The sequence below is a fragment of the Balaenoptera musculus genome, chromosome 3 (assembly GCF_009873245.2).
Source record: "Balaenoptera musculus isolate JJ_BM4_2016_0621 chromosome 3, mBalMus1.pri.v3, whole genome shotgun sequence".
NCBI classification, from domain to species: Eukaryota; Metazoa; Chordata; class Mammalia; order Artiodactyla; family Balaenopteridae; genus Balaenoptera; species Balaenoptera musculus.
The window spans coordinates 150,694,729-150,720,606 of NC_045787.1; the positions used below are offsets into that span (position 1 = coordinate 150,694,729).

Sequence of the window (25,878 nt, forward strand, 5' to 3'; positions counted from 1 at the left end):
TCGGCGGGCGGCGGCGGCCGGTGAGGCCCGGGAGGCCGCGGCGCGGTCACTGCGAGCCGAGCCGAGCCGAGCCGCGCCGATCGCCATCCGGCCCCGGCTCCCTCGAGCAATCCCGGCCGGTGGCGCGGCCCGGCGGGCCCGGCGGCGCCGCAGCCCATGGAGCTCGAGAACATCGTAGCGAACACGGTGCTACTCAAGGCCCGGGAAGGTGAGGCTGTTGGGTGCAGAGAACGGGGGTGCGCGGCCTCAGAGCTCGACCGGGCGCTTCAGCCGCCCCATCCCCTAGGGCAGCTCGCTCCGTGCCCCGCACCTCGCGCAGACACGAGCCCTTCCGGCTTGTGGTCCTCTTCCTCCGCACCTGCCCCCCGGGAGCTGGAGCCCAGCAAGGGGTGGGGGTCAGGCTGCCGCCCGCGCGGAGGGGGGGGTGGGGTCGTGGTGAGGGGGTGAGAGAAGGAGAGAGGAAGGAAGAGGGAAGGGTGGGACCTCAGCCCTGGGAGAGCCTCTCTGAGCCCTCTCCCAGGTGAGAGGTAAGAAGATGCCCCAGGAAGGGGAAGGGGCAGCCCACACCCCACGTGCCCGGGCCCAGACTCCGGCGCCCAGCCTGGGCCGGCACAAAGTTGGTGCAGGGTAAAAGGTTTGGAAGATAAATTAACCGAGGCTCTGCCGTAGCACAGCCTATGCGAGGTGGGGAAACTGCTGGTCATATATGCTACCAGCATGACTGCCACTTGCTCGGTGCCTCAGGACACTGGGGACAGAGGTGAATGGGTCACAGTTTTTGCCCTCGGGACTAGTGGGGCATATGGGCACAGAAAAAACTGGAAGCTGAGTTTTGAAGGAAGGGAGGCATGCCAGGCTGGTAGGACTGTTAAGTGCAAGGCCTGGCAGAGGGAGCCTGTCTTGTGAACCTAGTGTTGCTGAGCTCCTCAGACATTACCAGGCACCTCCTCTATGAGGGTCCTGGGGATGCATAGGGACCAGATTTGGTCCTCATTGCCTTGTGGTCAGTCTGCCCCTCACCTGCCACTGTTCACCTCAGTAACATAATCACCGAACACCTACTCTGTGCCCTGTCGTGTCCAGGGTGCCAGGGACCAGCAGAGAAGAAGACACTTCTTTTTGGAACTCTAGGGCAGGGAGGTCAGGGCTCTTTGCTGGGCTTTCAGGCTGAAAAAGACATCTGCTTTGCCTTTCTGACCTATTTTACAGGTGGGAAACTGAGGCTTAGATCAGTGACTAGCCCTCAGGACACACAGTGAGACTGGTTGACTCACGCCTAGGACACAGGCTGTCCCCAATGCAGTCTGTAGGAAACCCAGAGGAACCCCCAGCTGGCACAGCATCTGGTGCCCCCTGCCTGCCCAGTGCATGTTGACCCTGGGGAAGTGCTGCCTGGAAAGGGGCATGGCAGTCTGGGTCCTCAGTGCCCAGAGCCTTCCTTATCTCCTGTCCGTTATCGAGTCCTGGGGCTAGGCCTTCCTCCCAGCCTCTGGGGGCATCTGCCGATTCTGTTCTGCCTTGTCATCCAGCCATCCAGGGAGGAGGGGTGGGGAGAGCCTGGCCAGGCCTCCCTCCCTAGGGCTGTAGCCAGTTCAGGCCTCAGGCCTGCTGAGAACACTGCCTTGCCTGACCAGAGAGTGTGGGCACCTTCTGGGAGGCTTCCTCAGGCCATGGGTGAGGCATAGGGGGTTATGGCCAGACTGAGACCAATGCCTTCACTGGAGAATCCTTACTCCAACCTGGCTCTGTCCCTCTCACCTGGGTGGCTCTAGACAAGTCTCTTCTCTCTGAACTTCAGTAACTCTTTTTGTGGGATGGTTGAGGGCGGGACCTGAAAACTAAAGGAAATCCCAGTTGTCACTGAGTTCTGAACCCTGGTCTGTAGATTGAGTGCATTGGAATCCCTTCATGAGCTGGCTGACAGCTTGGACCCTGGGCCTTTGCCAGCTTCCCAAGTGATCTGAGGCCCTGAGTGATTTGGGATTGCATGTATTCAATTGACACCTGATACCAGGCATGTTTGGGGTGGGAGAAGAGCTTGGGTTGTGGTCCTAGGGAGCTGGGTTCGAATCCTGCCTCTGGGACCTCCAGGCTTCGTAATCTTGGACCAATTGACTCCTCATTTCAGGGCCTCGGTTTTCTCATAAAATTGGGCCAGGTCTGGCAGAATTTCTGTGAGGATGAAGTGGGACAACACTGGGGGTGTGAACCCTCACTTAGTCCTCCTTCCTTTCCCAGGCCCTCAGAGGCACGGGGAGGGGACCAGGCTGGGGTGGGGAGGAGCCCCACTGACTCTGGTGGCAGTTCCAGGACAGGATATTTGCATGTGACTCTGCTGCTGCCTTGATGTGGCTGGGAGGAGGGAGAGGAGGAAGTAAGTGATGGGGGTAGCGGGCGGATGGAGGTGTGGGGGAGGAGTTCCCCTTCTGGGGAGGCCTCGCCCTGGGTTGGGGGGTGGGGGTCTGTTGCTCACTCACAGTGGAGCAATGACTGTGGGGTATGCTGGGTGCAGGCTGCAGGAGGGCTGCTAGCAGGTTTCCCAATGGGTACCCTACAACACTTCCTCTTCCAGGCAGCTTAGGTCAGGGAGCCTATTGGAGGACCCAGCCTTGCCCTCTCCCTAGACGGTGGCTCCTCCTGCACCACCTGCCTTCAGTCAGGCCAGATGGAAACAAGGCTGGGTAAACCATAGCGGAAACTGAGGCCAGGCAAGGGATAGTGGTGGCCTGAGGTTGCCATTGAGTTGTTGGAGCTGGGACCCACCTCCTGCCACAGCTGTACTGCGTACTGGACACAGACTCTCCTGGTCACCATCACAGTACCTCTGGAGATGGCTCTGGACCTGAAGTACACATGGAGAAATTGAGGTTCCTAGAGAGCAAGTGATGGGCCTGAAGTGTAAAGTGGAGATTCAAACCCAGGTCTGTAAGATTCCAAGACTCAGGCTCCTTCCACCATTTTCAACCTCATGGCCCACAGGCCACATCTAGCTAGATCTCTAACATGTTTTATTTATTGGGCTGCAGTGGGTTTTTTAAAATATAGGAACCAATATTTCATGTAACAGTCCAGAGTCTCAGCTGATTTTGAAAAGTCAGAAGAGCTGGCCACACTGGGCCAGCATTCCTGCCTAGTAACAATCAAGCAGTCAGCCGTGGTTGTGCTGCAGCTGCCCCTGTTCGAAGCAGCACCCCGGGTCCAGTTCCCACACTCCTCACCACTCCCTGTTGTCTACCATCTGGCCCACATTTACTGTACCTGTCTGGCTCTTTAGGCATTTGAGCTGCTACCCTGGTCTCAGCAGCTACAGATGAGGGGTCAACTAGGTAAAATGAGGCAGGTAGCAGGACCAGGAAAGCAGGAGTAGGGATCCTGAGTGCCAACCCTCCTGCCACCACTTTGTTTGCATCTCTGATAGCTCTGATGCAGGGCCCCGTAATAGGGGCCTGGAGCCTACCTGGTGACCCAGGCTGCCCTCTGCCTCTGGCATCTCTCAGGCATGTCCCACATGTCCTGGAACATCTCCCTTCTGGGCCTTGACTTACACAGTTCCCACCACTATCGTGTCCTTCTCTTTCTTCACCTGGGAAACCCCTACCTGGTAGGAAGAAGCTGAGGCCTGCCAAAGCTACCTGGAAACCCCACTCTCCCCCAGGGGCCTGGCCTCATGCCCCTCTTGGCTCTTCCAGCCCAGAAACCCCTAGCAGGAGGGCCTAGGGGCCCATGTGTGTCCTGGAACCCAGCGAGGGCATGTTGCAGCATGCGGAAGGAAGGACCGAGGTGCCTCCCAGAGTGGACTGGGCCTAGGCTGGGCCCTGAAGGCCTCTGGACTGCACTGAGGGTGGAGGGGAGGCACGGCAGTGGCGGGACTCGAGACCCAGCACCTGTTTGCTTCCACAGGTGGTGGCGGGAATCGCAAAGGCAAAAGCAAGAAATGGCGTCAGATGCTGCAGTTCCCTCATATCAGCCAGTGCGAAGAGCTGCGGCTCAGCCTTGGTGAGGCCTGGGTAGAGACGGGGTGTTGGGTGGAGAGGTGAGAGGGTCCCGCTGGTGCCAGGGGGGACTCCCCCGAGACCTTGCCTCAGGGTGGAGGGGCAGGGTTGGGGGTTTTGGGGAGCAGAGAAATTGAGGCCGCACCACCAACCCAGTTTCAGTTCCTGGGCTTGGGCTGGGTGGAGGGCAGAGAGCACACAGGACAGCAGCGGGTGGTTGGGGTAGGCGTGGGGAGGAGGACGGGGTCAGATTGGGGGCGATCTGAGGGAAGCAGCGGAAGGGAGGGCCAAGCCTCGGGCGAGCAGGGCTCGCAGGATGGAGCGGAGGGTGCTTCGGGGGCTGGAGTCAGCCCTCACACTGACTGCCCGGGAAGCCCCAGGCCTGTGCTCAGCCCCACCCAGCTGGCCCTGTGGGTGCCCAGCAAAACCTTGACAAGAAGGGCCAGGCCCCCTCTGAAGGCCTGCACGTGGGCTAGGAGTACACCATGGCTGCTTCCACCGCCGGGAAGGAGGCCTAGCCTTGAGCTCGCCGGAAGCCACAGCTTCCTCCCACACTTTCGCCAGGCAGGCAGCAGGTGTGGGCCGGGCCCAAGCCGGGCCGGAACCTCACAGACCACACCCAACCCCAACTGTGACGTATGCAAGTGGTGTGAACCAGGAGACCGCGGCAGGAAGTGAGGACCCCAGCTCTGGAGCCACACTCCTGGCTGTGTGACCTTGGGCTACTTACTTATCCGCTCTGGGCCTCGGAGTCCCAAGCTATGATGGCAGTAACAGTAGTGCCACCTCAGTGCTGTGGTGAGGGTTCTAAAGGAGACAGTGGCCGCCATACTGCAGGGCTGGAAGCTGTTGTTAGGGCCCCGGGCCTGGTGGTGTGGACCGGAGTGCCCTGCCGGCGGGCTCCAGGTCCAGAAATCCAACAGCTCCCACCCCTGCCTGCAGAGCGTGACTACCACAGCCTGTGCGAGCGGCAGCCCATCGGGCGCCTGCTGTTCCGAGAGTTCTGCGCCACGAGGCCTGAGCTGACCCGCTGCATTGCCTTCCTGGACGGGGTGGTGAGTGCAGCCCAGCCCAACACCAAAGGGTGGGCAGAGGTCCCGGGCCACATGTGCCCCACCTCCCCATGCCTGTTGCTGTATCCAAACCCCAAGCTTCTCTGCCTCCCACCCCGCAGGCTGAGTATGAGGTGACCCCTGATGAGAAGCGGAAGGAGTGTGGGCGGCGGCTAATGCAGAATTTTCTGAGCCACACGGTGAGTGAGCACTGATGGAGGGATGATGGCAGCGGGTAGAGCTCAGTGATGGGGAGAGGATTGACCACAGCTCAGGCAGAGAGTGCCCTGGAGCTGCTCCAGGCTCACCAGGCAGCACTGTGGGCATGGAGCCCAGGAGGGTGGGCTGGGGCTCTGGGCCCTGCAGCCTGCCAGCAGCTCTGCTTCACCCTGCCTCAAGGGGAGCAGGAGAAACCAAGTTCAGCAACTGGGCAGGCTGGCGCACCACCGGCCCATAGCCACCCCAGCACAGGCCCGAGGTCTCTTGCCATCTCTGCCCTGGGAGTGGGTGGCTGGCCAAGGGAGCCCCTGCACTGACCTGTCTGTGGCTTGTCCCTAGGGTCCCGACCTCATCCCTGAGGTCCCCCGGCAACTGGTGACTAACTGTGCCCAGCGGCTGGAGCAGGGGCCCTGCAAAGACCTCTTCCAGGAGCTCACCCGGTAAGCCTCTCCCTGCCCATAGGCTGAGAATCGTGTCCTGACGAGGGGGCTTCTGTGGACCCAGAAGGCTGTGAACAGTTCAGCAGGTGGTGAGGGAGCTCAGCCTCTCACCCCAGCCTTGCGCCGGCTCTGTGACCTTGGGCAGGTTGCCTCCCCTCTCTGTAGCATCCTGGGCTTCAGCCGGGATGCATGTCTCCCACCTAGGTGGGTTAGCAAGAGGGTTGGCCGAGGATGCTGCCTTTCAGGCTGAGCATACACATAACAGGGGGCCTGGCCCATCAAGCCAAGAACTTGAGGTGTCAGGGGCTGACCAGTGGGCTGGGTCTTCTCGATAGGCTGACCCACGAGTACCTGAGTGTGGCCCCTTTTGCCGACTACCTCGACAGCATCTACTTCAACCGTTTCCTGCAGTGGAAGTGGCTGGAAAGGTGAGCTCCTTGAAGGCTGGGCTGGGCTGGGCCGGGTTGTGGGGGCTCTCACGGGCGTCAGGCCCCTGATCAGCTAGTGTTTGCTCCCCAACCCCTTGTCCACAGGCAGCCAGTGACCAAAAACACCTTCAGGCAGTACCGAGTCCTGGGCAAAGGTGGCTTTGGGGAGGTGAGTGGCCAGGCCAGAGCCCCAGCAGAGGTGGGTTAGTGTGGACCCTGACAAGCCCCTTCCCCCTTTGAGCCCCTGTACCCCCAGGAAGGGCACAGCTGGTCCCCATTTGCCCCATCTACCCTGGCTACAGGTGTGTGCCTGCCAGGTGCGGGCAACAGGCAAGATGTACGCCTGCAAGAAGCTGGAGAAGAAGCGGATCAAGAAGCGGAAAGGGGAGGCCATGGCCCTCAATGAGAAGCAGATCCTGGAGAAAGTGAACAGTAGGTTTGTAGTAAGTACAGACAGGAGACCCTTCCCATTTCCCTGGCCACGCCTGCTCTCCCCACTCGCTGGACTAAGATCTCTTCCCTCCCACAGGCCCCCTCCAGGCACGACTGCCTCCCCTGCCCTCAGAGATGCCTGGGAAGGGTGGGTTTGGGGAATTGACACCTGGCCTAGGGAGCAGGCTGGGCCCCAGGGAGTGGTACTAAGAAGGACTTTTCGGGCGGCTGGCACCAGCCCCGCCACCAGGTGGCCCATGGCCCCTGCTTCAGGGCTCGGGCCCTCTTGGTCACAGGTGAGCTTGGCCTACGCCTATGAGACCAAGGACGCGCTGTGCCTGGTGCTGACGCTGATGAACGGAGGCGACCTCAAGTTCCACATCTACCACATGGGCCAGGCTGGCTTCCCCGAGGCTCGGGCCGTCTTCTACGCGGCGGAGATCTGCTGTGGCCTGGAGGACCTGCACCGGGAACGCATCGTGTACAGGTGCAGGGGTGTGGCCCTCCTTGCCAGGGACCGCAACTGGGCTTGGGTGGAGGCTGCAGAGAGATGTTGGTGTGCTGGGGCTGTCACTGCAGGCACAAGTCTGTCTGGGCTCTGGCTGGGGGCTCCACACTCACTCACACTAGGCAGACTTGAGAGGCTCAGAACCCAGGCTCTGGGGTCTGGTTGACCATGTGTGAATCCCGGCATTGTCACCCCTCTCTCACTCTGTGACCTTGGCCACTCAGCTCCCTGCTCACAACACCATTTTCTTTCCTGGGAAGCAAAGACTATAATTCCTGCCTCTCAGGTTGTTGTAGGGAATGAATGAGATAATGCTGTAAAGTACATAGAACTTGGTAGTGGAGAGCTCCTCTTACTACTGTTACTGGTGATGATTTCATTTGAGCCTCACAACAGCCCCATGAGGAGATGGATGAGTAGCCTCGTTTGACAGATGGAAAAGGTAGAGTCAGCCACCAGAGTGGAGGGAGAGCGGAAGCCCCTTGACACTAGGGGTGAACAAATCTGCTGGTGACGTCTGGGAGGCTTCCCTCTGAGTGGGAACTGCCTTCCACTTGCGTAGCGAGTCCCAGGAGTCCTGGCTGCACAGATCCTTCATCTGCTCCCTCAGGTTGGGGCTGCTGCCAGGGAAGGCAGGGCTGTCAGTCCTCTGGCAACAAAAGGCTCCCACACCTTGCTGCACATCCCATCCCAGGGGGTGAGCGAGCTAGGAGGGGGTGGCCCTGTCTGGCTGCTGGGCAAACTGAGCAGCCTCTGATCCTGCCCTTCTCTCCCCACAGGGACCTAAAGCCAGAGAACATCCTACTAGATGACCACGGTGGGTGAGGGGCCACAAAGGGTGGGAGAGGCATGGGGGAGGTCTGGCCCACCTGCCTAACGGGCCTCCCTGCTTCTCCACCCACATTCAGGTCACATACGCATCTCCGACCTGGGGCTGGCTGTGCATGTACCTGAGGGCCAGACGATCAAAGGCCGTGTGGGCACTGTGGGCTACATGGGTGAGTCTCCCTTCCCCCTGGCCCACCAGCCTCCTGGGTCCTCTCTCTGTGTTGGGCCCAGTCCCCACCACCTCTGTTGGGAAGTCTCCTGTACCTCAGGGAATAGAAAGAGTTGATGTTCTTCTTTTATAGATGAGGAGACCAGGACTCAGCCAGGGCCTCACACACTGTGAATCCACAGCGTTCACTCACTACATATTCATTGAGCTCCTCCTACTGGCTGCGCCTACAGGTGGCTACCAGTGAAAGACAAGAGCCTCATACCTGTTTCCACGGCCCCGGTCCTCCACTCCCGAGACCTGCCCATGCTAGAAGTGGGAGTGCCCATCTGTGGCGGAGGCCAAGATGTGGCCCCAAATTCCCCTTGGGACCACGTGACACAGTAGACAGAGCTCCAGCTATGGGCTCCACCTCTTCCTTGTTATGTGTCCTCGGGCCAGACATTCTGCTTCTCCCAGCCTCACTTTCCCTGACTGTAAAGTGATCATCACCTACTCCCAGGGTTGCCTTGAAGATGAAAAGAGGCAGTAGAGGCAAAAATCCCTACCTGCCTGTCCTGGCAGGCAGTAGGTATCCAGCAAATGAGTTGCTGTCTTCTTTCCTCTCTTTGATATTAAATCTAGAGGTTGCAAACTGGCAGCCACACTAGGCCTAATTTGGCCTCCATCTGTGTTTAAATCAAATTGTTTTTCAAACAATTTGAATTGATCGCCAACATTTGATAACCCAGACAGCTTCATGTTAAAAATACGGATTTCTGACTTCTCTTGAAAAATCAGAAGACGTAGCCCCCTGCAGGGCCGTAGCACCTCCGTTTGATGGGATGTGTGCTCTCCTACTCACCTCAGTCCCCACCGGGCTGCTGATGGTGCCTGCCTGGCTGGTACCAGTGGGTGTTTGAGCTGGTTACCCCACCTTGACATGCATGCTGGGCATTCCTGGGGCCCCGGGGCTCAATTCCGCCTCCTGCCCCGTCTTAACTCCTGTGCTGTCCCTCCCAGCCCCAGAGGTGGTGAAGAACGAACGGTACACATTCAGCCCGGACTGGTGGGCGCTAGGCTGCCTCCTGTACGAGATGATCGCAGGCCAGTCACCCTTCCAGCAGAGAAAAAAGAAGATCAAGCGGGAGGAGGTGGAGCGGCTGGTAAAGGAGGTGCCCGAGGAGTACCCCGAGCACTTTTCCCCGCAGGCCCGCTCACTCTGTTCCCAGGTACAGCAGGCAGCAGGAGGCCCAGCCGGCCAGGGCTGGGGCTGGGGGCGCCTCTCCCGGGGCTACCCTGACCACCCTGCCTTGCCGTAGCTCCTCTGCAAGGACCCTGCCGAGCGCCTGGGGTGTGGGGGGGCCGGTGCCCGCGAGGTGAAGGAGCACCCCCTCTTCAAGAAGCTGAACTTCAAGCGGTTGGGAGCCGGCATGCTAGAACCACCCTTCAAGCCTGATGTGAGTGCCGCCCACTCCTGCCGAGGACAGGGCCAAGCCCTGGCTGGGGGGCAGGGGTGGGCGGGAAGGGTTGGGGGCTCTTGGAGGATTGGTTGGGACACCCTCATTGCAAGTGTTAGAAAACTCAAGTGGGTTAACCAACAAAACAGAATTCACTGGGCTCAGAAAAATGAAAAGCTGTGGGAGAGGCCTTGCTTTTGGCCTACCCGATCCAGGGCTCCAACAATGTTGCAGGAATTCCGTCTTCCTCTCTCTCCCCACTACTGGTCAGTGTGCAGGCTTCTCTTTCAGGCAGCTGTCCCCAGGGTGTGGCAGGCCTACATCTTAACAGCTCAGCCAGCCTGGAAGACAGAGAGTGCCTCTTGCCCAATAACTTCAAAAGAAGTCCTAAAAGGAAAAAAAAAACGCCTGAGGCTGACGCTCATTGCCTGATTGCCCAGAGGCCCCTCAGCAGCCACACCTGGATCCTGGATCCTATACCCACTTGAGCCACTGCCAGTGGTGGGAGATCGGTTTCCCAAAGGAAAACTAAGATGCCTTGCCAGCAGGGGAAAGGGCCATTGGGCTGGCAAAACATCTGCTGCCCACTACACCTGGCAACGCTGACCTCCCGTCTGGGAGCAGGACACTCCCCTCTGCAGAGTCTCACTCATTTACTGAGCATCTCAGTGGGTCAGGCATCCTCCTGGCAGAAACATCCTCGAGTCATCAAATTCTAAGTGGCAGAAGCCCAACTCAAACTTACGCCCAACGTGGAGCTTATTGGTTCATTTGGCCAGAAAGTCCCAGAGTAGGGCCAATGTCAGGGTTTCATACCGTGTTGTCAGGACTCCATCTCTCGGCTCTGCTGCAGCCTGTTGACTGTTCTCCCACTGAATTCAGGCTTCTCTGTATAAAGTCATAGGGAAGGTTCTGATTGGCCAATTTTAGGTCATGTGCTTGCCCCCCTCTCATGTGTAAGAGAACTGGGACCTGTGATTGACAGTTCACCAGGAACACGGGGGAGGAAGGTAGGTGATGGGCAGGCCAGGTTGGTGGCTGTCAACCATGCACGTGATTGTTGACACACTCAACGAATATCTGAGTGCCCATATGTGCCAGACCTCAGAATTAACAGAGTCAACAGGACCCAGTCCTCCCTTCATGTTCTAGTGAGAAGGCAGAAAAATAAACCAGTAAGTGAGAAAGGAGTGGTGGAGGGGTGGGAGTATTTCTAGACAGGATGGTCTCTGAGGAGCTGATGGTTAAGTAGAAGCCTAAAATATGTGAAGGACAGAGCTGTACCAGGATTTGGGGCGTGAGCATTCCAGGGAGAAGGAGCAGCCAGGCATTGAGATCCTGGTGCAGGGACCAGCCTTGAGAGGTGGAACAGCAGTGGAGGCCAGTGTGGCTGGCGTGAGCATGTGCAGGGAATGTGGAGCAGGAATATGAGGTGGGGGTGCGGGCCATAGAGCAGGGGAGCAGGAGCGGGAGTGGGAGGCCAGCTAGCGGGCTGCTGCCTCTGCAGGACTGCATCTTGTAGGTGGGTCTCACCAGCAACCCACGGTTTTAGCCTTGCTGTGGGCAGTTGAGCTGAGAGCCTGACTTCCGGCAGCCTGCCTCAGGGCTGGCCCTGCCACTCAAGTTTACTCCTCCTTCCCTGCACATCAACCTTGAAAATCAGTGCCCTGGAATTTAACTTTTTTAGAAGCAGCAGATGAAAAATGTGCTTGATGATGATATAGTTTTTAACAGCTTTATTGAGTTCACATACCATACAACTCACTCCTTTAAAGGATATAATTAAATGGCTTTTAGCATAGTCAGGTTGTGCGACCATCACCGCAATCAATTTTAGAACATTTTCATCACCCCTCCCCCCAAAGTACCCCATACTCATTAGCAGTCATTCCCCATTCTCCCCTCCCCTGGCCCTTGGCATCCACTAATCGACTTTTTGTGTGTGTGTGTGTCTGCGTTGTGTCTTCGTTGCTGTGCGCGGGCTTTCTCTAGTTGCGGTGAGCGGGAGCTACTCTTCATGCGGGGCACGGGCTTCTCATTGCGGTGGCTTCTCTTGTTGCGGAGCACAGGCTCTAGGCATGCAGGCTTCAGTAGTTGTGGCTCGCGGGCTCTAGAGTGCAGGCTCAGTAGTTGTGGTGCATGGGCTTAGTTGCTCCACAGCGTGTGGGATCTTCCCGGAACAGGGATCGAACCCGTGTCCCCTGCATTGGCAGGCAGATTCTTAACCGCTGCACCACCAGGGAAGTCCCTACTAATCTACTTTATGTCTCTCTATATTTGCCTATTCTGGACATTTCATATTAATGGGATTATATAATATGTGGTCCTTTGTGACTGGCTTTTTGCACTTTGCATAATGTTTTCAAGGTTCACCGATGTTGTAGCATTTATTGGTCCTGCATTCCTTTTTTATGACTGAATAATATTCCATTGTATGAATATGCCACATTTTGTTTGTTCATCAGTTGATTGACATTAGGGTTGTTTCCACTTTGGGGCTATGATGCATAATGCTGTTTTGAGCATTCACATACAAGTTTTTGTGGGGACATATGTTTTCATTTCTCTGGGACATACACCTAGAAATTGAATGCTGGCTCATATGGTAACGCTATGTTTAACCTTTTGGGGAACTGCCAGACTTTTCCAAAAAGCAGGTGTATGATTTTACATGATGATATTTTGACATCCTTAACAGTAGGACTTAGAAAAAAATGTAACGATGAAAAAAGAAGTGGCCTTCTGGAGTGAGGTGGGCTCCTGGCAGAGGGCTGGGGGTGCAGGGAGGTGGGAGGAATGTTCTAATCCTTTGGTTGGCTGTGAAACAGAAGGGGATGGAATATACCATTGGACGTCCCAGGACAGAGGACCTATCAGCTCCAGGCCCCCGCACGGGGTACCCAGCTGAGATTCAGTCTGCGCTGCCCTCACCAGTTGCACGTAGACAGCTGTATACAGGTGGAGGGGGGTGCCTGTTACTGATTCCGCATGGCACTGTGGGGGCTGGTTGGCCACCGTGGGTCGGCTCTGCAGCCTTGTCAGGCAGTGAGCAGTGAGGGATAATGAGCCCCAGTTTAGGGGGGAACTTGGGCCTCAGAGAGAAGGGACTGCCATGCTCAGGAAGTGCATGGGGCATTTGTGTTTTGTTTTGTTCTGGAAGTATAGTAGATTTACAATGTTGTGTATTAGTTTCTGGTGTACAGCAAAGTGATTCAGATATATATATGTACGGGTGTATATATGTGTCTATATATGTGTGTATATGTGTATATATATATATATATGTGTATATGTGTGTATTCTTTTTCAGATTCTTTTCCATTGTAGTTTATTACAAGGAATTGAATATGGTTCCCTGCGCTATACAGTAGGACCGTGATGTTTATCTATTTTATATATTGTAAAATATATCTGCTAATCCCAAACTCCTTATTTATCCTCCCCCCTTCCTCTTTGATAACCATGAGTTTGTTTTCTATGTCTGTGAGTCTGTTTCTGTTTTGTAAATAAGTTCATTTGTATCATTTTTTTAGATTCCACATATAAGTGATGTCATGTTAAATATATTTGTCTTTTAACGACTTACTTCACTTGGTATGATAATCTCTGGGTCCATCCATGTTGCTGCAAATGGCATTATTTCATTCTTTTTTATGGCTGAGTAATATTCCACTGTACATTATTTATATACATATGCCACATCTTCTTTACCCATTCATCTGTGGATGGACACTTAGGTTGCTTCCATGTCATGGCCATTGTAAATAGTGCTGCTGTGAACACTGGGGGCACCTGCAAACCAGGAAGCTGCAAGGGTCAGGGCAAACCCAGCCCCAGCTCAGGGTTGAGCTGCCCTCCTGTCGAGGAGGGGTGTGTGTGGTGTTCCTGTCTAACCACTGCCTCTGTCCCCCCAGCCCCAGGCCATTTACTGCAAGGACGTTCTGGACATCGAACAGTTCTCCACAGTTAAGGGTGTAGAGCTGGAGGCCACTGACCAGGACTTCTACCAGAAATTTGCCACGGGCAGTGTGTCCATCCCCTGGCAGAACGAGGTGGGGGCCTGCCCAGCTGATGGGGTGGGCTCCAGAGGGGCACCCTTGGGGGCAGTACTCACAGCTGCCTGTTCTGCGGCAGATGGTGGAGACCGAGTGCTTCCAGGAGCTGAATGTCTTCGGGCTGGATGGCTCGGTTCCCCCAGACCTGGACTGGAAGGGCCAGCCGCCTGCACCCCCAAAGAAGGGACTGCTGCAGAGGCTCTTCAGTCGCCAGGTAACCCCCAGCAGTGTCCTGCCTGGGTCCCCTGCCTGGCTCCAGGGGACGGTGGGTGGGAGGCAGAGCCGGTGCCTGCGTGCACGGGGAGTAGGCATCCTCCAGCCGTGTCAGCGGTGCCCAGGGTCTCTGGCCTCGTTCCCGCCTGTCCCCCACCCCCGGCTGGGCTCACGGCCTCTTTTCTCTTTCCAGAGGTGAGCAGTGTGGGCTCCCCATGGGTTGGCCTTGCTGCCCGGCCTTGGGGAGCCACAGACAGCCCTTCCATGGCAGAGGCGAGATGTGGGCGAAAGAAGTCTGGTGCCCGCTCCCTACCTCCCCCTCCCCACTGCTTCCGTGCCCAGCACCTGCAAGCTGCTAGCCTTGCTTAGCCATCTGTCTCCCCATGCCCTGCCTCCGCCGGCCCCAGGGGAGAGGGCCCTGGCAGAGCCTGGGATCCACCTGGTCCTCCTTACTTCAGCCTGTTGCCAGCAGCCTCTGCACTGATGTACACACATGTCTGGCCTGAGCTGCTGCTCTGGGCCCCTCGTGGGGAGCCCCCTCCTTGGAGCACGGAGCTCCTGGTCTGCCCTGGCAGGGCCGGCCCAGGTGACAGCCCTGGTGGCTAACTGCACCCGCTCTGCCTCTCTCCCTCCGTGTCTTCCCCGCCCTCCAGGACTGCTGTGGGAACTGCAGCGACAGTGAGGAAGAGCTTCCCGCCCGCCTCGAGCTCCCCACCCACCTCTAGCCCCCAGCCTGAGGCCCCGCTGGGCGGTTGGCGGTAGCAGCTACTCCGAGCGCTGTTTACAGTTTTGCACAGTGGTCTTCCCCATTGTCCACTCAAGTTGTGGCCTGGGGAACACAGCCGGAGCTGTCCCCAGTGCCCTCTGCTCCTCAGCCCCTGGTCTGGCTGAGTTTGGCAAGGCCTGGACTGTCCCTGGGACAAAGGTGCGTCCCTTCAGCTCTTGTCTGTGGAGCTCGGGGCTTTCTGTATTTATGTCTTTGTACGAATGTATATAGCAACCAGAGCGTTCTTAAGACCCACCCTGGAGCCGGCACAGGGGCTGCTGCCACGCTCCAGGCACCTCAGGCCCAGCTCAGATGGGCGAGGTTGGGCCAGGCCAGGCCCCTGGGCCCCCAGCACTGTGCTTGCCACCGCCGACCTCCGAGTGAGACTCGTGCCTGCCCCTGCCGCCCTGGGCTTAGGCCGCCACCTCTGGGACCCAATACTGTCCCTTCTCAGCACTTGTCAGAGCTGTATCTGGGACCTCTGTGTCCCCTAGGCCTGTGCCAAAGTGTGACCAGAGATTGGGCTGACCCTGGGACCCCTCAGTCCACTGCCCAGGCTGTCCCAGATGGGTCTGCCTCTGCCTTCCAGCTCCCAGGTCACCTCGTCCCTTGTGCTGGGCCCTGTCCTGAAGACACCTCGTGCAGAAACACCCCAGCCCAGGCCAGGGGAAGGGTAGGGGTGGGGGTGTCCCTGGCCAACCGTCAAACATTCCAGACTCCCCTCATAACAGACACATGTGCCCAGCAATAATCCACCCCTCCCTGTGTGTGCCTGTGGGGTGTGTGTGTGTGTGTGTGCGTCTGTGTGTGTGTGTGTGTGTGTGTGTGTGAAGGGGGCAGGCGAGGCTGTGGGCCTGCGCCCCGGGCCCCAGCCCTGGCCCTTCCTGGACTGTGATGACCATCCTGGTCCCAGTGTTAGGGTAGCGTGGGATTACAGGGTCCCAGTTTTTCCATATTTAAAGCCAAGTTTTATTACCCATTTTGTCCAATATAAGCTGCCACATGTCTCTGTGTGAATACAGTCCGAGCACAAACCCGGCCAGCTGCCCCTGCCTGCCTCTTTCTTGCCCCTGGTGGTCCAGGGGTCTTCCTGCTTCCCTGGCCGTGCTGGAAGTGGAAAGGGATTGGAAGTGAGGATAGTGGGGGCTGCCCTTCCAGCAAGGCCCAAGGGCCCCCAGGGCCGATCTTGGGGTAGCCTCTCCAGGCAGCCAGGCTTTGGTGGCCTTTGGGCCCAGCAACTTCCTCAACAGGTTGAGGCCTGAGAGAAGAAGCCTTGGGTCCCCACTAGGTATGGGTCTGGCTCTGGAACCACTAGGGTGTGGGCCTGTGCTGGAGAGACGGGCTCAGCTGGCAGTATCCCCTCCGAGGCCAGGGTGGCCTGGCCACCGTTTGTGGGTTTGGAGCGGCCTGGGGAGTAAGGTGGGAGCTGCTGTTAGGAACACCTGCCCAGTCTGTCTTACCTGGACACCTGCCAGTTAGGAACACCTGCCCAGTCTGTCTTAACCTGGACACCTGCTGTGTGATTTGCCCAGGGCCAGTACACATGTGTTAGAGCCATTCCTCTGCTTTGCCTTTGAAGCAGGAAATGTGGCTGGGCAGAGACAGACACTGGTGATGCTGGAAGTTAGGCTGTGGCAGAGGTGGGTGGAGACCAGCCATGTGGCCATCAGGGAGGATTCTCTGAAGGTAGCAGTTGAGCCAGGTCTTGAAGGAGACATTCACCTGGGGGACAGGAAGTTGGGGAGCATTCCACCTGTGCAGAGACTTGGGAGTGGCAGCCTGTTGACCACAAGTCTGTCCCAGACTTCACAAATCTGTTCCTGGTCTGTAGCATCCCAGTGGCCCCAGTCCCCCAGGGATGCTCTGTAACCACCATAAGTGTTTGTTCCTTGCCTCTGGGCTGGGTACCCAGTGCCACAGAGGCCACATGAGCTTTGCAGTTGGATAGCTCTGGGTTCAAGTGCCAGCCTGGCCACTTGCCAAGCTGCCTTTGCATAGGCCCTTCCCTTATCTGGAACCCTGGGTGTGATACCCGTCGCCTCACCGGGCATCTATGAGAATCCAATTAAGTAGCCAGTCACCCCCTTGAGCCCCTGGGTCACTGGCAGGACTCTTGCCTGTTGGGGGTATGTGGGTGCTGGGGGTCAGGCTGATGGCTATCTTAAGGACAAGTCAAGGTTCCAAGTACCAACTTCGAAGGGGCCTCTGGTGGCGGCCTAGCTCTTGGTATGTGGAGAGCGCACCGCTGCTTCTATTGACTTGAGGGAAACGGGGTAGGGAGAGGGCCTTGCCTAGGTCTTCCAGCTGGTGAGCGGCCATTGCAGGGTGGAGAGGAAGCCAGCTGAAGATGAAGACCCTGGAGGTGAGAGGTTGGGGCCTGAGGTGCTCCGGGCTCTGTTGTGGGCGGTGGGGAGAGGTAGGTATTAGTGTGCAGAGGCCACAGCCCAGCTCTGGGCAGGTGTGCGAGGGTAAATGAGTGCCAGGTAGCCGGGTGGGTCCAGACCTCCCACCAGACTCCCCTTAGGCTAGGTAGGAACTTCTTGGCTAGGGTTCAACCCACCTTAAAGTTCTTACCACAGTGGATGCTTGGCAGAGAACACTCCCAGAATTCACTTCTTAACAAGCCTTGCCCAAGTTCACCTCCTCCCCATCCAGCCCTATGGTAAGAGCTGGGGGACCCAGATGAAGATGAGGCCCCTGCCAGCTTCGAGCTCTGTCTGGTAGGCAAGCAGATGTGGGGACAGTGGGACCCAGTGTGATCAGCACTGTAGCAGAGATGATGCTGGGACTGGGGGCCAACACCAAACAGGGGAGGCCCCTTGCCACAAAGGTGTCAAGTTGGTACCCTCCAGGATACAGAATCAGATGTTCCCAGGGGAGGAGACGGATGGTCTAGAGCCTCTAGTGGTTTAGGATGGCTGAACATGGGGTAGTGGCTGGAGCTGAGGTCAGTGAGACTCTGCCATCCTGGGCTTTGAAAGCTGTGTTAGGATGCGGGGTCTCATCTGGAAGGTGGGGCAGTCCTGAAGGGTTTTTTAGGTGGTTGTGTCAGGCTGTCTGCCTAGCATGTACAAAAGCACCCCATGTTTCCTTTGGGTAGACTCCCCTCAGTCCTTTTGGTTTATATGAGACCGGGCTTGCACCCCCTGCATACACATATACCTAGAGCATGTGACCCAGGTTGGGCTGTTAGGAATCTTTGGTTGCAAGTGACAGAGCTGTCCTATAGCTAACTTAGAAAGTGTTAAAGGGATATGGAGGGGCTTCCCTGGTTGCGCAGTGGTTGAGAATCCGCCTGCCAATGCAGGCGACACGGATTCGAGCCCTGGTCTGGGAAGATCCCACATGCCGCGGAGCAACTGAGCCTGTGCTCTAGAGCCTGCAAGCTACAACTACTGAGCCCGCGTGCCACAATTACTGAAGCCCGTGAGCCTAGAGCCCATGCTCCGCAGCAAGAGAAGCCACCGCAATGAGAAGCTCATGCACCACAATGAAGAGTAGCCCCCACTCACCGCAACTAGAGAAAAGCCCGCGCGCAGCAACGAAGACCCAATGCAGCCAAAAATTAATTAATTAATTAATTTTTTTAAAAAAAGGATATGGAGGAGCTGAGATGGGAAGAACCAGAATTGAGGCAGCTCATCAAGGCACAACATCCAGAAGCAAAAATGCTACAGCCATGTTTATGTCTCTGCACCACTGAGCTCCAGATCCAAGGAATCCAAATGACCAGGCTGGGAACCTGCCCACTGTACATCGGGGGCAACTAATGGGGTGAAATGAGTCCCCCAATGAAACCAGGGTGCTCAAAGAAAAGGTAACGGATACTGGGTGTCTGAACACATATCCCTTCCCCCATACCTGGATTGGATCACCTATGGGCACTTGGCCAAAATGAATCCAAAAAGAGCCTAGGGGGGTTGCTAGAACTCTTGGGGAAGAATTGGGGTTCTCAGTTCCTCTGGGGATGGGTGGCTTGTGCCTAGAGCTGTGGGGTCAACCTCACCACCATTTGGGGCCAAATTTGCCTGAAAATAATGCAAACAGAAGAGAACTGAGTGGAGAGAACAGATAAATGCCTCATTCCATTGCTGGAACACAATTGTGATCACAGCTAAAATCTACCCCTGGACTTCCCAGTTACATGAGCCAAATGCCTTTGAGCTCAAGCCTATTTGTTTTGAGGTTCTGTCACTTGGAACCCAAAATGTCCCAGCCAACATGATGGTGGAGGATGTTTTTGGAAGACCACCCTAAGCATGGTGGAGAATTTGGACTGGAAACAAAGAACCCAATTAAGAGGCTGATGGACAGTCAGGTTCAGACTCAGCCTAGGTAGCGGGGCCCTCACTAGAGCTCACCTCTGTTCCCTGGGGATGAGCAGGGTCCATGAAAGCCAGGGCTATGGATCCAGCACTAGGTTTTCCCTGTGCTACTTCTTACTGGACATGTGGTAGTGTGTGCTGGGAACACAGTGGGAAGGGCCGTGAGTTGGGAGTGGGCTATGTATTTGTGAGTTGGAGCCACATTGGGGTGCCTGCCTGCTCCAGCCCCTGCCTACTGCGTGTGTGCGGTGCCTGTCAGGATGTGGCCAGGGCCTGGACATGTGTGCATTCTCCGGGTTGAGGTAGGTAGGTAGGTGTGCGTGTGTGTGTGTTCGTTCTCCATCTCAGCTCCTTGGCTGAGCATCCTGTGTGCTCGGCCGACGACGGTGTGCACCGGGTCTGCTAGCGTCTGCCGGGTCCGGACAGCCTGTTGCCAGGAGCTGTGCGGCGTGGCGTGGGCATTCCCTGTGCAGGGTGAACCCGGCGCCCTGCCTGCCGAGTCTCGGTGCGGCAGGTGGGTGCCGGGTCCTCAGCCTTTCGCTCCCGGGACAGCATCCTCGGCGGCGAGTGACTGGGGGTGGGGGCCCTCTGCCGGCGGCCGCGCGCGCGCACGCCGGCCTCGGTACGCGCCGTGTACGCGCCCGTGCGCGCGCCCCGCGGCTCCAGCCCAGCTCTCGGAGCCGCCTTCGCTGCCACAGTCCGCTCCCTGGGGCCGCCGCCGCCTCCCCTGGGTCGCGGGCTCTGTCCGCGGGGCCCGTGCCGCTCGCCCCGAGCCAGGAGGACGAGCTCGAGGAGGATGCCTGGGCCCGTGAGTACCGCGGCGGCCGGCCGGTCGGGTCCGGAGCGCGGGCGGAAGATGGTCCCGGGGCTGAGCCCCTCCCCGCGGGCGGCTCCGCGCCCTGGCCCCGGGTCGCCGCCCCGGACCCCCGCCCCGGCCAGCCCCTCCCCCAGCCCACACCGGAGGAAAGGAGGGAGGGAGGGAGAGAGAGGGAAGGCGCCAGTGAGCCAAGAAGCGGGAGCAGGGCGCAAGCCGCCGCCGGTTCGCTTGGAAACGGTTGCCACAGCAACCGGGTTGCGCTCCCCGGCAACGCGGCTGCAGGGCGGCGACCCCCCATCCCCGCCCCCACGAGGGGCCGAAGCCCCGGGGGACTCTCCCTCTCGCGGTGGGGGGAACTCCGACCCTCTGGCCCGTCTGGGTGTGCCTGCCTCCACAGCCGTCGAGGGTGGGGGTGGGGGGCGAGCGGCCCCGTGGGCAGGAGCTGGCTCCCACGTGGCTGCAGTCGTCGCAGCAGGGCTCCTGGGGTGGCAGCAAACGTGGGGGCGGGCCAGCCCCTGGGCCAGCCACAGGAGGAGGAGGCATGGGTCCGGGGTCTGTGCCCGTCACCCCAAACCCAAACCCCCCACCACCACCCCCCGCCAGCGAAATGGCCTGACCCGAGTTGGGTGCCCCAAAGGCGATGGTCCCTACCAGGGGAGAGGAAAGACTCTCGCATCCCTCCTCCTCACGGCCAGAGCATGTGCCAGACCGTGGCTTGGGCCCGCAGTGGGTCTCTGCTCCTCTTCTCAAGCCATCATTCTCCGGGAAGGGGTGGAAGGAGCGTGGGCAGTAGCAGAGGAAAGGACACTGCTGACCCAGGGAAGCTGAAGCCCAGGCCAAATAGGAGCACCCGGCCCCCTGTCTGGATCACAAGTGTCCCTTTCTTGTCTGAGCACAAAGCCCAGACTGTGCTGGGTGGCATGCAGGTTGGCCGGCAGGCAGGCCAGCGCCACATGGAGATGTCCTGTCTTCCAGGGGAGCTCCTCTGAGAGGAGAATGACCGCTGAGTCAGAGGAAATGACCTCTGGCTCCCCTCCCAACCTCCCCTCAGTGGATAGCATGCTGGGGGAGAGAAATGGCCCTCCTGCCAGCTCTCCCGGGCCTGACTCAGCAGATGCCAGCCCCAACCGCAGGCCTTGGACCCAACATCCCAGTGACCACAACTACCCTTGGGTTTCCTTTCCCATCCAGGGAGGTCTCCTGGGTACCAGAGGTGACCATTACCTGGTCATTTGAGGCCTTGGCATAGATGCCCTTAGATGGGTGGTATCCTAAGTCAGGCCTGAGTCTCCCACAGGCAGGAGTGCCTTTGGAATTACTCACAGGCTCCTTTCATTCTGTTCCTGCCCTGTGTGAGACCTGTGTTGAGCACTCTGCATCCATGATCTCCTAGTCCTTACAACATTGTGCAAGGTAAGTTTTTTATCCCCATTTTAGAGATGATGACTCCAAGGCTCAGGGAGGTAAAGTGACTTGCCCAAGGTTGCACAACTAATAAGTGGTGGAGCTAGGTTTCCAGTGCAGGTTTCTCTGCTGGCATGGCCCCTCTCCGCTATGGTATTGCTACATACTATCTCTTGTGAGCCAGGCAGAAAAGAACTGTAGAGCCTTCTAGAGGAGCATTCTTAACCTTCTTCTGCATTCCTCCGGTGAGGAAATTCCCTATGTCTTTTAGGCCTTGGTACACCTTTCCTTCTTCCAGCAAAATCAGCCAGATTCTTGCCCCCAGATGCTCTATAGGACCGTGCTATGGCTGGGTTGCCTCCTTTCCTCCCTCCTTCCATTTTCTCTCTCTGAGGGAAGCTGAGCAGTGAGGGCTACCTCAGTCCCCTGGGAACCCCCAAGGCCCTATTCCTTGGTTTGTGGGCTCTGTGGCCTGGTCAGCTTGCAGCCCTGGCTGTAGCAGAAGGAATTTAGCAATGATGGGCCCATGCACTGCTGGCCCCTATGGGTGCTCAGTCTAGCTCAGGGGTTAGAAACCGAAATGCCTCCAAGGCCCAGGTGGATTAGGGCACTAATCAGCTGCAGTCTATGTCACCATCTGAGAACGTGGACTTGGTATGACGAGGTTGTCCAGTTTTCAAGTTGACCCAGAAATTTATGTAAAATCTCCTGGTTTTTAAATGTTGGCAACTAATCATATTTTTAAAAAATGATTATGGGCCAACAAAACATGTCCATGAACTGTGTCCAGCCTGAGAGTCACAAGGCTGAGATCTCTAGTCCATGGGAAAGTGATGGCAGTTTTTGCTAGACCATCTCCAGGCTTGTGTAGATGTAGTGCCATGGGCCAGTTTCCATATTTGAGCCTCTTGAGGCTGCAAGGTGCTGGCATTTGGTTTGTCAAGCGCAGCTGTATATGCTGGTGTATTTTCACATCCCCCATCAGTTCTGCTCCTACCTTGGCACTGCCAGGGAGGCCTCATCGTCTCTATCATACAGGTGAAGAAACTTCAGCTCAGGCCTGGGGATAGCCGGAATGGGATTACACAGTCCGGGCAGGGCATAAGCAGGATTTGAACCCAGGGATCCCTGCTCAGTGCTCTGCGTGTTCACCAGGCTGCCCCTCAAAAGAGGGTACAATCACCTCCGCTCCACCCCGCCACCCCCGAGGTGTGGCCAACTCCCTTGGAGGGGCAGATCTGAGTACGATAGACACCAACCCACTAGGGCCCCAATCTCTGTTGTCCTGTTTGCAGTTTCGCAAGCCCTGGGTTCCTGGCATTGTGCCGAGGTTGGATCACAGAGATGCTGCCTGCAGGTGAGGGTGTCAAGCCAGTACCTTGGCCTCGCTGGAAATGAGGTTATGGCCAGCTCCACACCTGGCCGACTGTGGCAGCTGGGACAGTTGCCATCATCTCTCTCTGGCTTCAGTTCATTTGTCTTGGTGTGGGAGGAGTGTAAAAATGTCACCAGTGCCTCCCTAAAATGGCCTTCCTGCCAGGACAGTGGGCTTTACAGTCCCCTGGATTTCATAAGCCCGCAGGCGATGTGGGCCTGAACTGGCCCCAGCTCCCTGCCTGTAGAGTGGGGATGGCAGCAGCTCCCTCCTCGCTGAGGTAATGAATCTAGAGAGGTTAGCAGGGGGCTTGGCACGTGCAGGGCACGCAGGACAGGTGACTGGTCACCTTTCCTACCCCCACCCTCATTCCACACACCATACTCTCCTCCTCTCCTCTGTCCCCTGGCCTGAATGCCTGTTCCTTCACTTGACCAGCAACTCTGGTGTCACATCCAGGGCTTCCCCTTGTGACCCAGAGCCCCTGTTGCCTGGGATTCCTTCTTTCCACTGCAGAGCCCCTGGTACACATCTCCACGTAGACTTTTCCTTTTATTCACATAGACGTATGCATCCTCAGCTTGCTTATAAACCTCCCTGTGAAGGCTGAGAGCTGCTTTCTCAGTGACATTTTGGTGAATGGCCAACATTTCCCAGGAATGAACTAGATGCAGACCTAGCTCTTGAGGTATTCCTTGTCAGACAACTAAAAGACCAAACAGGTAACTGGACACCTCCAGTTACTCCTTCAACAAGTGGTTTTTGAGCTACCGTATGCCAGATGATCAAGGCAGATGCAGCCCTCGTGTTGGACACAGGCCACTACAGAACACTGTGATTGATATTGTTGGTCTTCTCATCCAGCCCTGCAGGGTGAGGTAGCTGGAGGCTGACATGTCCAGGGAGGTAACAGGTGAGGCCAACAGGTGAGGCTGAGGAGCACGCGCTGGGGCGAGAGCAGCGAGGCTGTGTAGCAGCTGGGTTCAGGGGCGGGCCAGGGGGAAATGGACAGTGTGGAGAGTGGCAGGCCAGGCAGAAGCACGGCGTGGTGGCAAGCACGGTAATGGGGGCCCAGGTGAGAGATGACAGTGACCTGACCCAGCCAGCTGCAGTGGGGGGACAAAAGGAAGTGGACAGATGAAGACACACTACACTGAGGGTTAAAAACAACAGGATTTGGCAGATGGTGTAAACGGTGGGCCCTTTGCTGAGATAAAAGACCCAGCAGCAGATCTTTGGGGTCTAAGGTTAGGGTGCCGGGGTTCTCCATACAGAGGAGTAATGTGGGAGGTGCCCACAGCAGTGCACCAGGCCCTAAAGTAAGAGATCTGTGTGACCTTGGGGGTCATTTAATCTCTCTGAGCCAAGTGTTCTCATCTGTCAAATGGGCAGAATGCTCACCTAGTTTATAGGGTGACTGAGAGAACTCTCTGTGGCGTCCAGCCCGGGGGCACACACCTCTGCACCCCCAGCTCCGAAACTGTGGACAGCAGTGCTCCTGTTTGTTGGGCATCTCCAAGCCCTTTGTATGGATTAGCTCACTCTTCTCCACAGCCACTGATGAGGAAACTGAGACAACATGTCACCCCCCAGCTCTCACTCCCATCCCCTGCTGTGCTCCCAGTGAGTGTGTGGCCTAAGAAAACCCTACAAAGTGATATACTCACAAACTCCACAAATAAACCAAGATGGAATCCTGAAAAATGTCCAAATAACCCGCAAAAAGGTAAGAAAAGAGAATAAGGAAACAAACAGAAAACAAATCATAAAACGGCAGACTTAAGGATGAGTCTGGCCAAAGCCTCCGCTCCCAGCACACAGTTGGAGTTGGTATTTACTAGGGACCAGGCATGTTTCTGAAGGGGATGGGGAAGGTGAGTGGCTGTGAGCAAGAGGCAGGGTCTGAGTTTGAAGGGCGCCCCAGACCCAGACAGGAGCATGCACAGGTGTGAAGGGATAAAGGAACAGCCCTTTGGAAAGGCTTTGAGAAGCTTGGCTTGGTCAGGAAGAGCACTTGGAAAAGCCTGAATTAATTCCTTGACATTTATATATTGGGCAACTACTGTGGATTAGATGAGATGTTACTGAGCAACTCCTGTGGACCAGACACAGGGCAGGAGGGAGGTTCAGGCAGGATTCCTGCCCTCTGGGCCTGTTGGAGCACCAGGGTGAAGCAGCGGCCCAGGAGGCATTGTCCCACCCCACCCCCCCACCGCCAAACTGGGCATTGGAGCCAGTGTGGGGTCAGAGGGCCAGCTCAGCTGTGAGACCTTAGGCAGACTTCCTCTCTCAGACCCACAGTGGCCAAGTCTGCAAAATTCAGCAATAGTTCCTGCCTCTCAGCTGGAGTTTAGCTAAATTAGAAATAAAAATACCCACCAAGGCCTGTCTACTGTGTGTCAGGCCTTGTTCTAGGCCCCTTCCACACAGAATCTTATGTGATCTTCAACACCGCCTTCTCACTGGGGGTCATGCCCATTTGATAGATGAGACAGGCTGAGAGGCGACAGTGGCACCCAGTGGGTCTTGGCTGTGGCCTGTCCCAGTCCTCCTAATGCCCAGCGAGCTGAGCTGGACCCCTCAGGGCACAGTCCCTGTCCTTTGTTCCTTGTTAACCCTAGAGCTGCCATTCCATCTCTCCTTCACCCTGTAGCCTTTCCCACTCTTGAGCTGAGGGCTGGTTGCCAGAAGCATCAAGTTTTGGTGGGAAGGAGTAGGAAGGCGCGTTCTGGCTACAGGCTGGCCAGCCTGGCCAGTGTCCCCACGACTGCCAAATCTCCTGTACTGAGTGCTCACGTGCATTTATTTACATCTCACTCATCACTTAGGGGAAAGTGTTTCAACACAGACTTTGGATTCACACTCAGGCTAAATCCTAGCTCTTCCCCTTATTAGCTGTGTGACCCAGGGCAAGTCACTTCCTTCTCTAAGCCTGTCTCATCCATCAGATGGACACGACCCCCAGTGAGAAGGTGGTGTTGAAGATTGCATTAGATTACTCTGCATGAAAGGGGCCTAGAATGAGGCTTCACACAGTAGACAATCCTTGGCAGGTATTTTTATTTCTAATTCAGCTAAACTCCATCACCTCCAGCCCCAGAAGTGCGTTCCTGACCCAGAGCTGTTCCTACTTTGCAGGCCAAGGAGCCCCCTAGTTAGGGCCAGCTTCCTCAGAGCACTCCTGAAAATTCCTGTGGGCTCAGGAAAAGGAGAATAACAGATTTAATTAACTCCCAGTGACTGGCAGCATCGTGTTTTTATCTGGGCTGCGTCGCCATGGCAGCCTCATGGTGGGGTTGTCGAGGGGGCGGGTGGAGCTATTGTTCCTGCCATTGTCTGTTCTGGAACACAGGCCCAGGAGAAAGGGACTGGCACGGGCACCAATGGCACATGGCACAAAGCAGTCACGGAGTCAG

General features: G+C 56.9%; 2 protein-coding genes across 6 annotated transcripts in view; both read left to right on the top strand.

Moving 5' to 3' along the window:
* Positions 1-25,878, top strand: part of GRK6 (G protein-coupled receptor kinase 6) — a 27,424-nt gene continuing 1,546 nt past the window's right edge. Inside the window, exons 1-16 of one of the 5 annotated variants that reach the window (XM_036846643.1) lie at positions 1-208; positions 3,901-3,996; positions 4,935-5,047; positions 5,167-5,244; positions 5,603-5,703; positions 6,039-6,131; positions 6,237-6,300; positions 6,434-6,574; positions 6,860-7,050; positions 7,851-7,888; positions 7,980-8,069; positions 9,071-9,279; positions 9,370-9,507; positions 13,422-13,559; positions 13,642-13,776; positions 18,138-18,358. In XM_036846643.1, the coding sequence (XP_036702538.1) occupies positions 157-208; positions 3,901-3,996; positions 4,935-5,047; positions 5,167-5,244; positions 5,603-5,703; positions 6,039-6,131; positions 6,237-6,300; positions 6,434-6,574; positions 6,860-7,050; positions 7,851-7,888; positions 7,980-8,069; positions 9,071-9,279; positions 9,370-9,507; positions 13,422-13,559; positions 13,642-13,776; positions 18,138-18,311 (1,851 nt within the window). In that variant the 5' untranslated portion in view covers positions 1-156 and the 3' untranslated portion in view covers positions 18,312-18,358. The other 4 variants (XM_036846644.1, XM_036846647.1, XM_036846646.1 and 1 more) reach the window with 4 other exon arrangements.
* Positions 19,433-25,878, top strand: part of PRR7 (proline rich 7, synaptic) — a 9,307-nt gene continuing 2,861 nt past the window's right edge. Inside the window, exon 1 of the mRNA XM_036846650.1 lies at positions 19,433-19,674. The gene's annotated coding sequence lies outside the window, so the exon portion shown is untranslated. The remainder of the gene's footprint in view (positions 19,675-25,878) is intronic.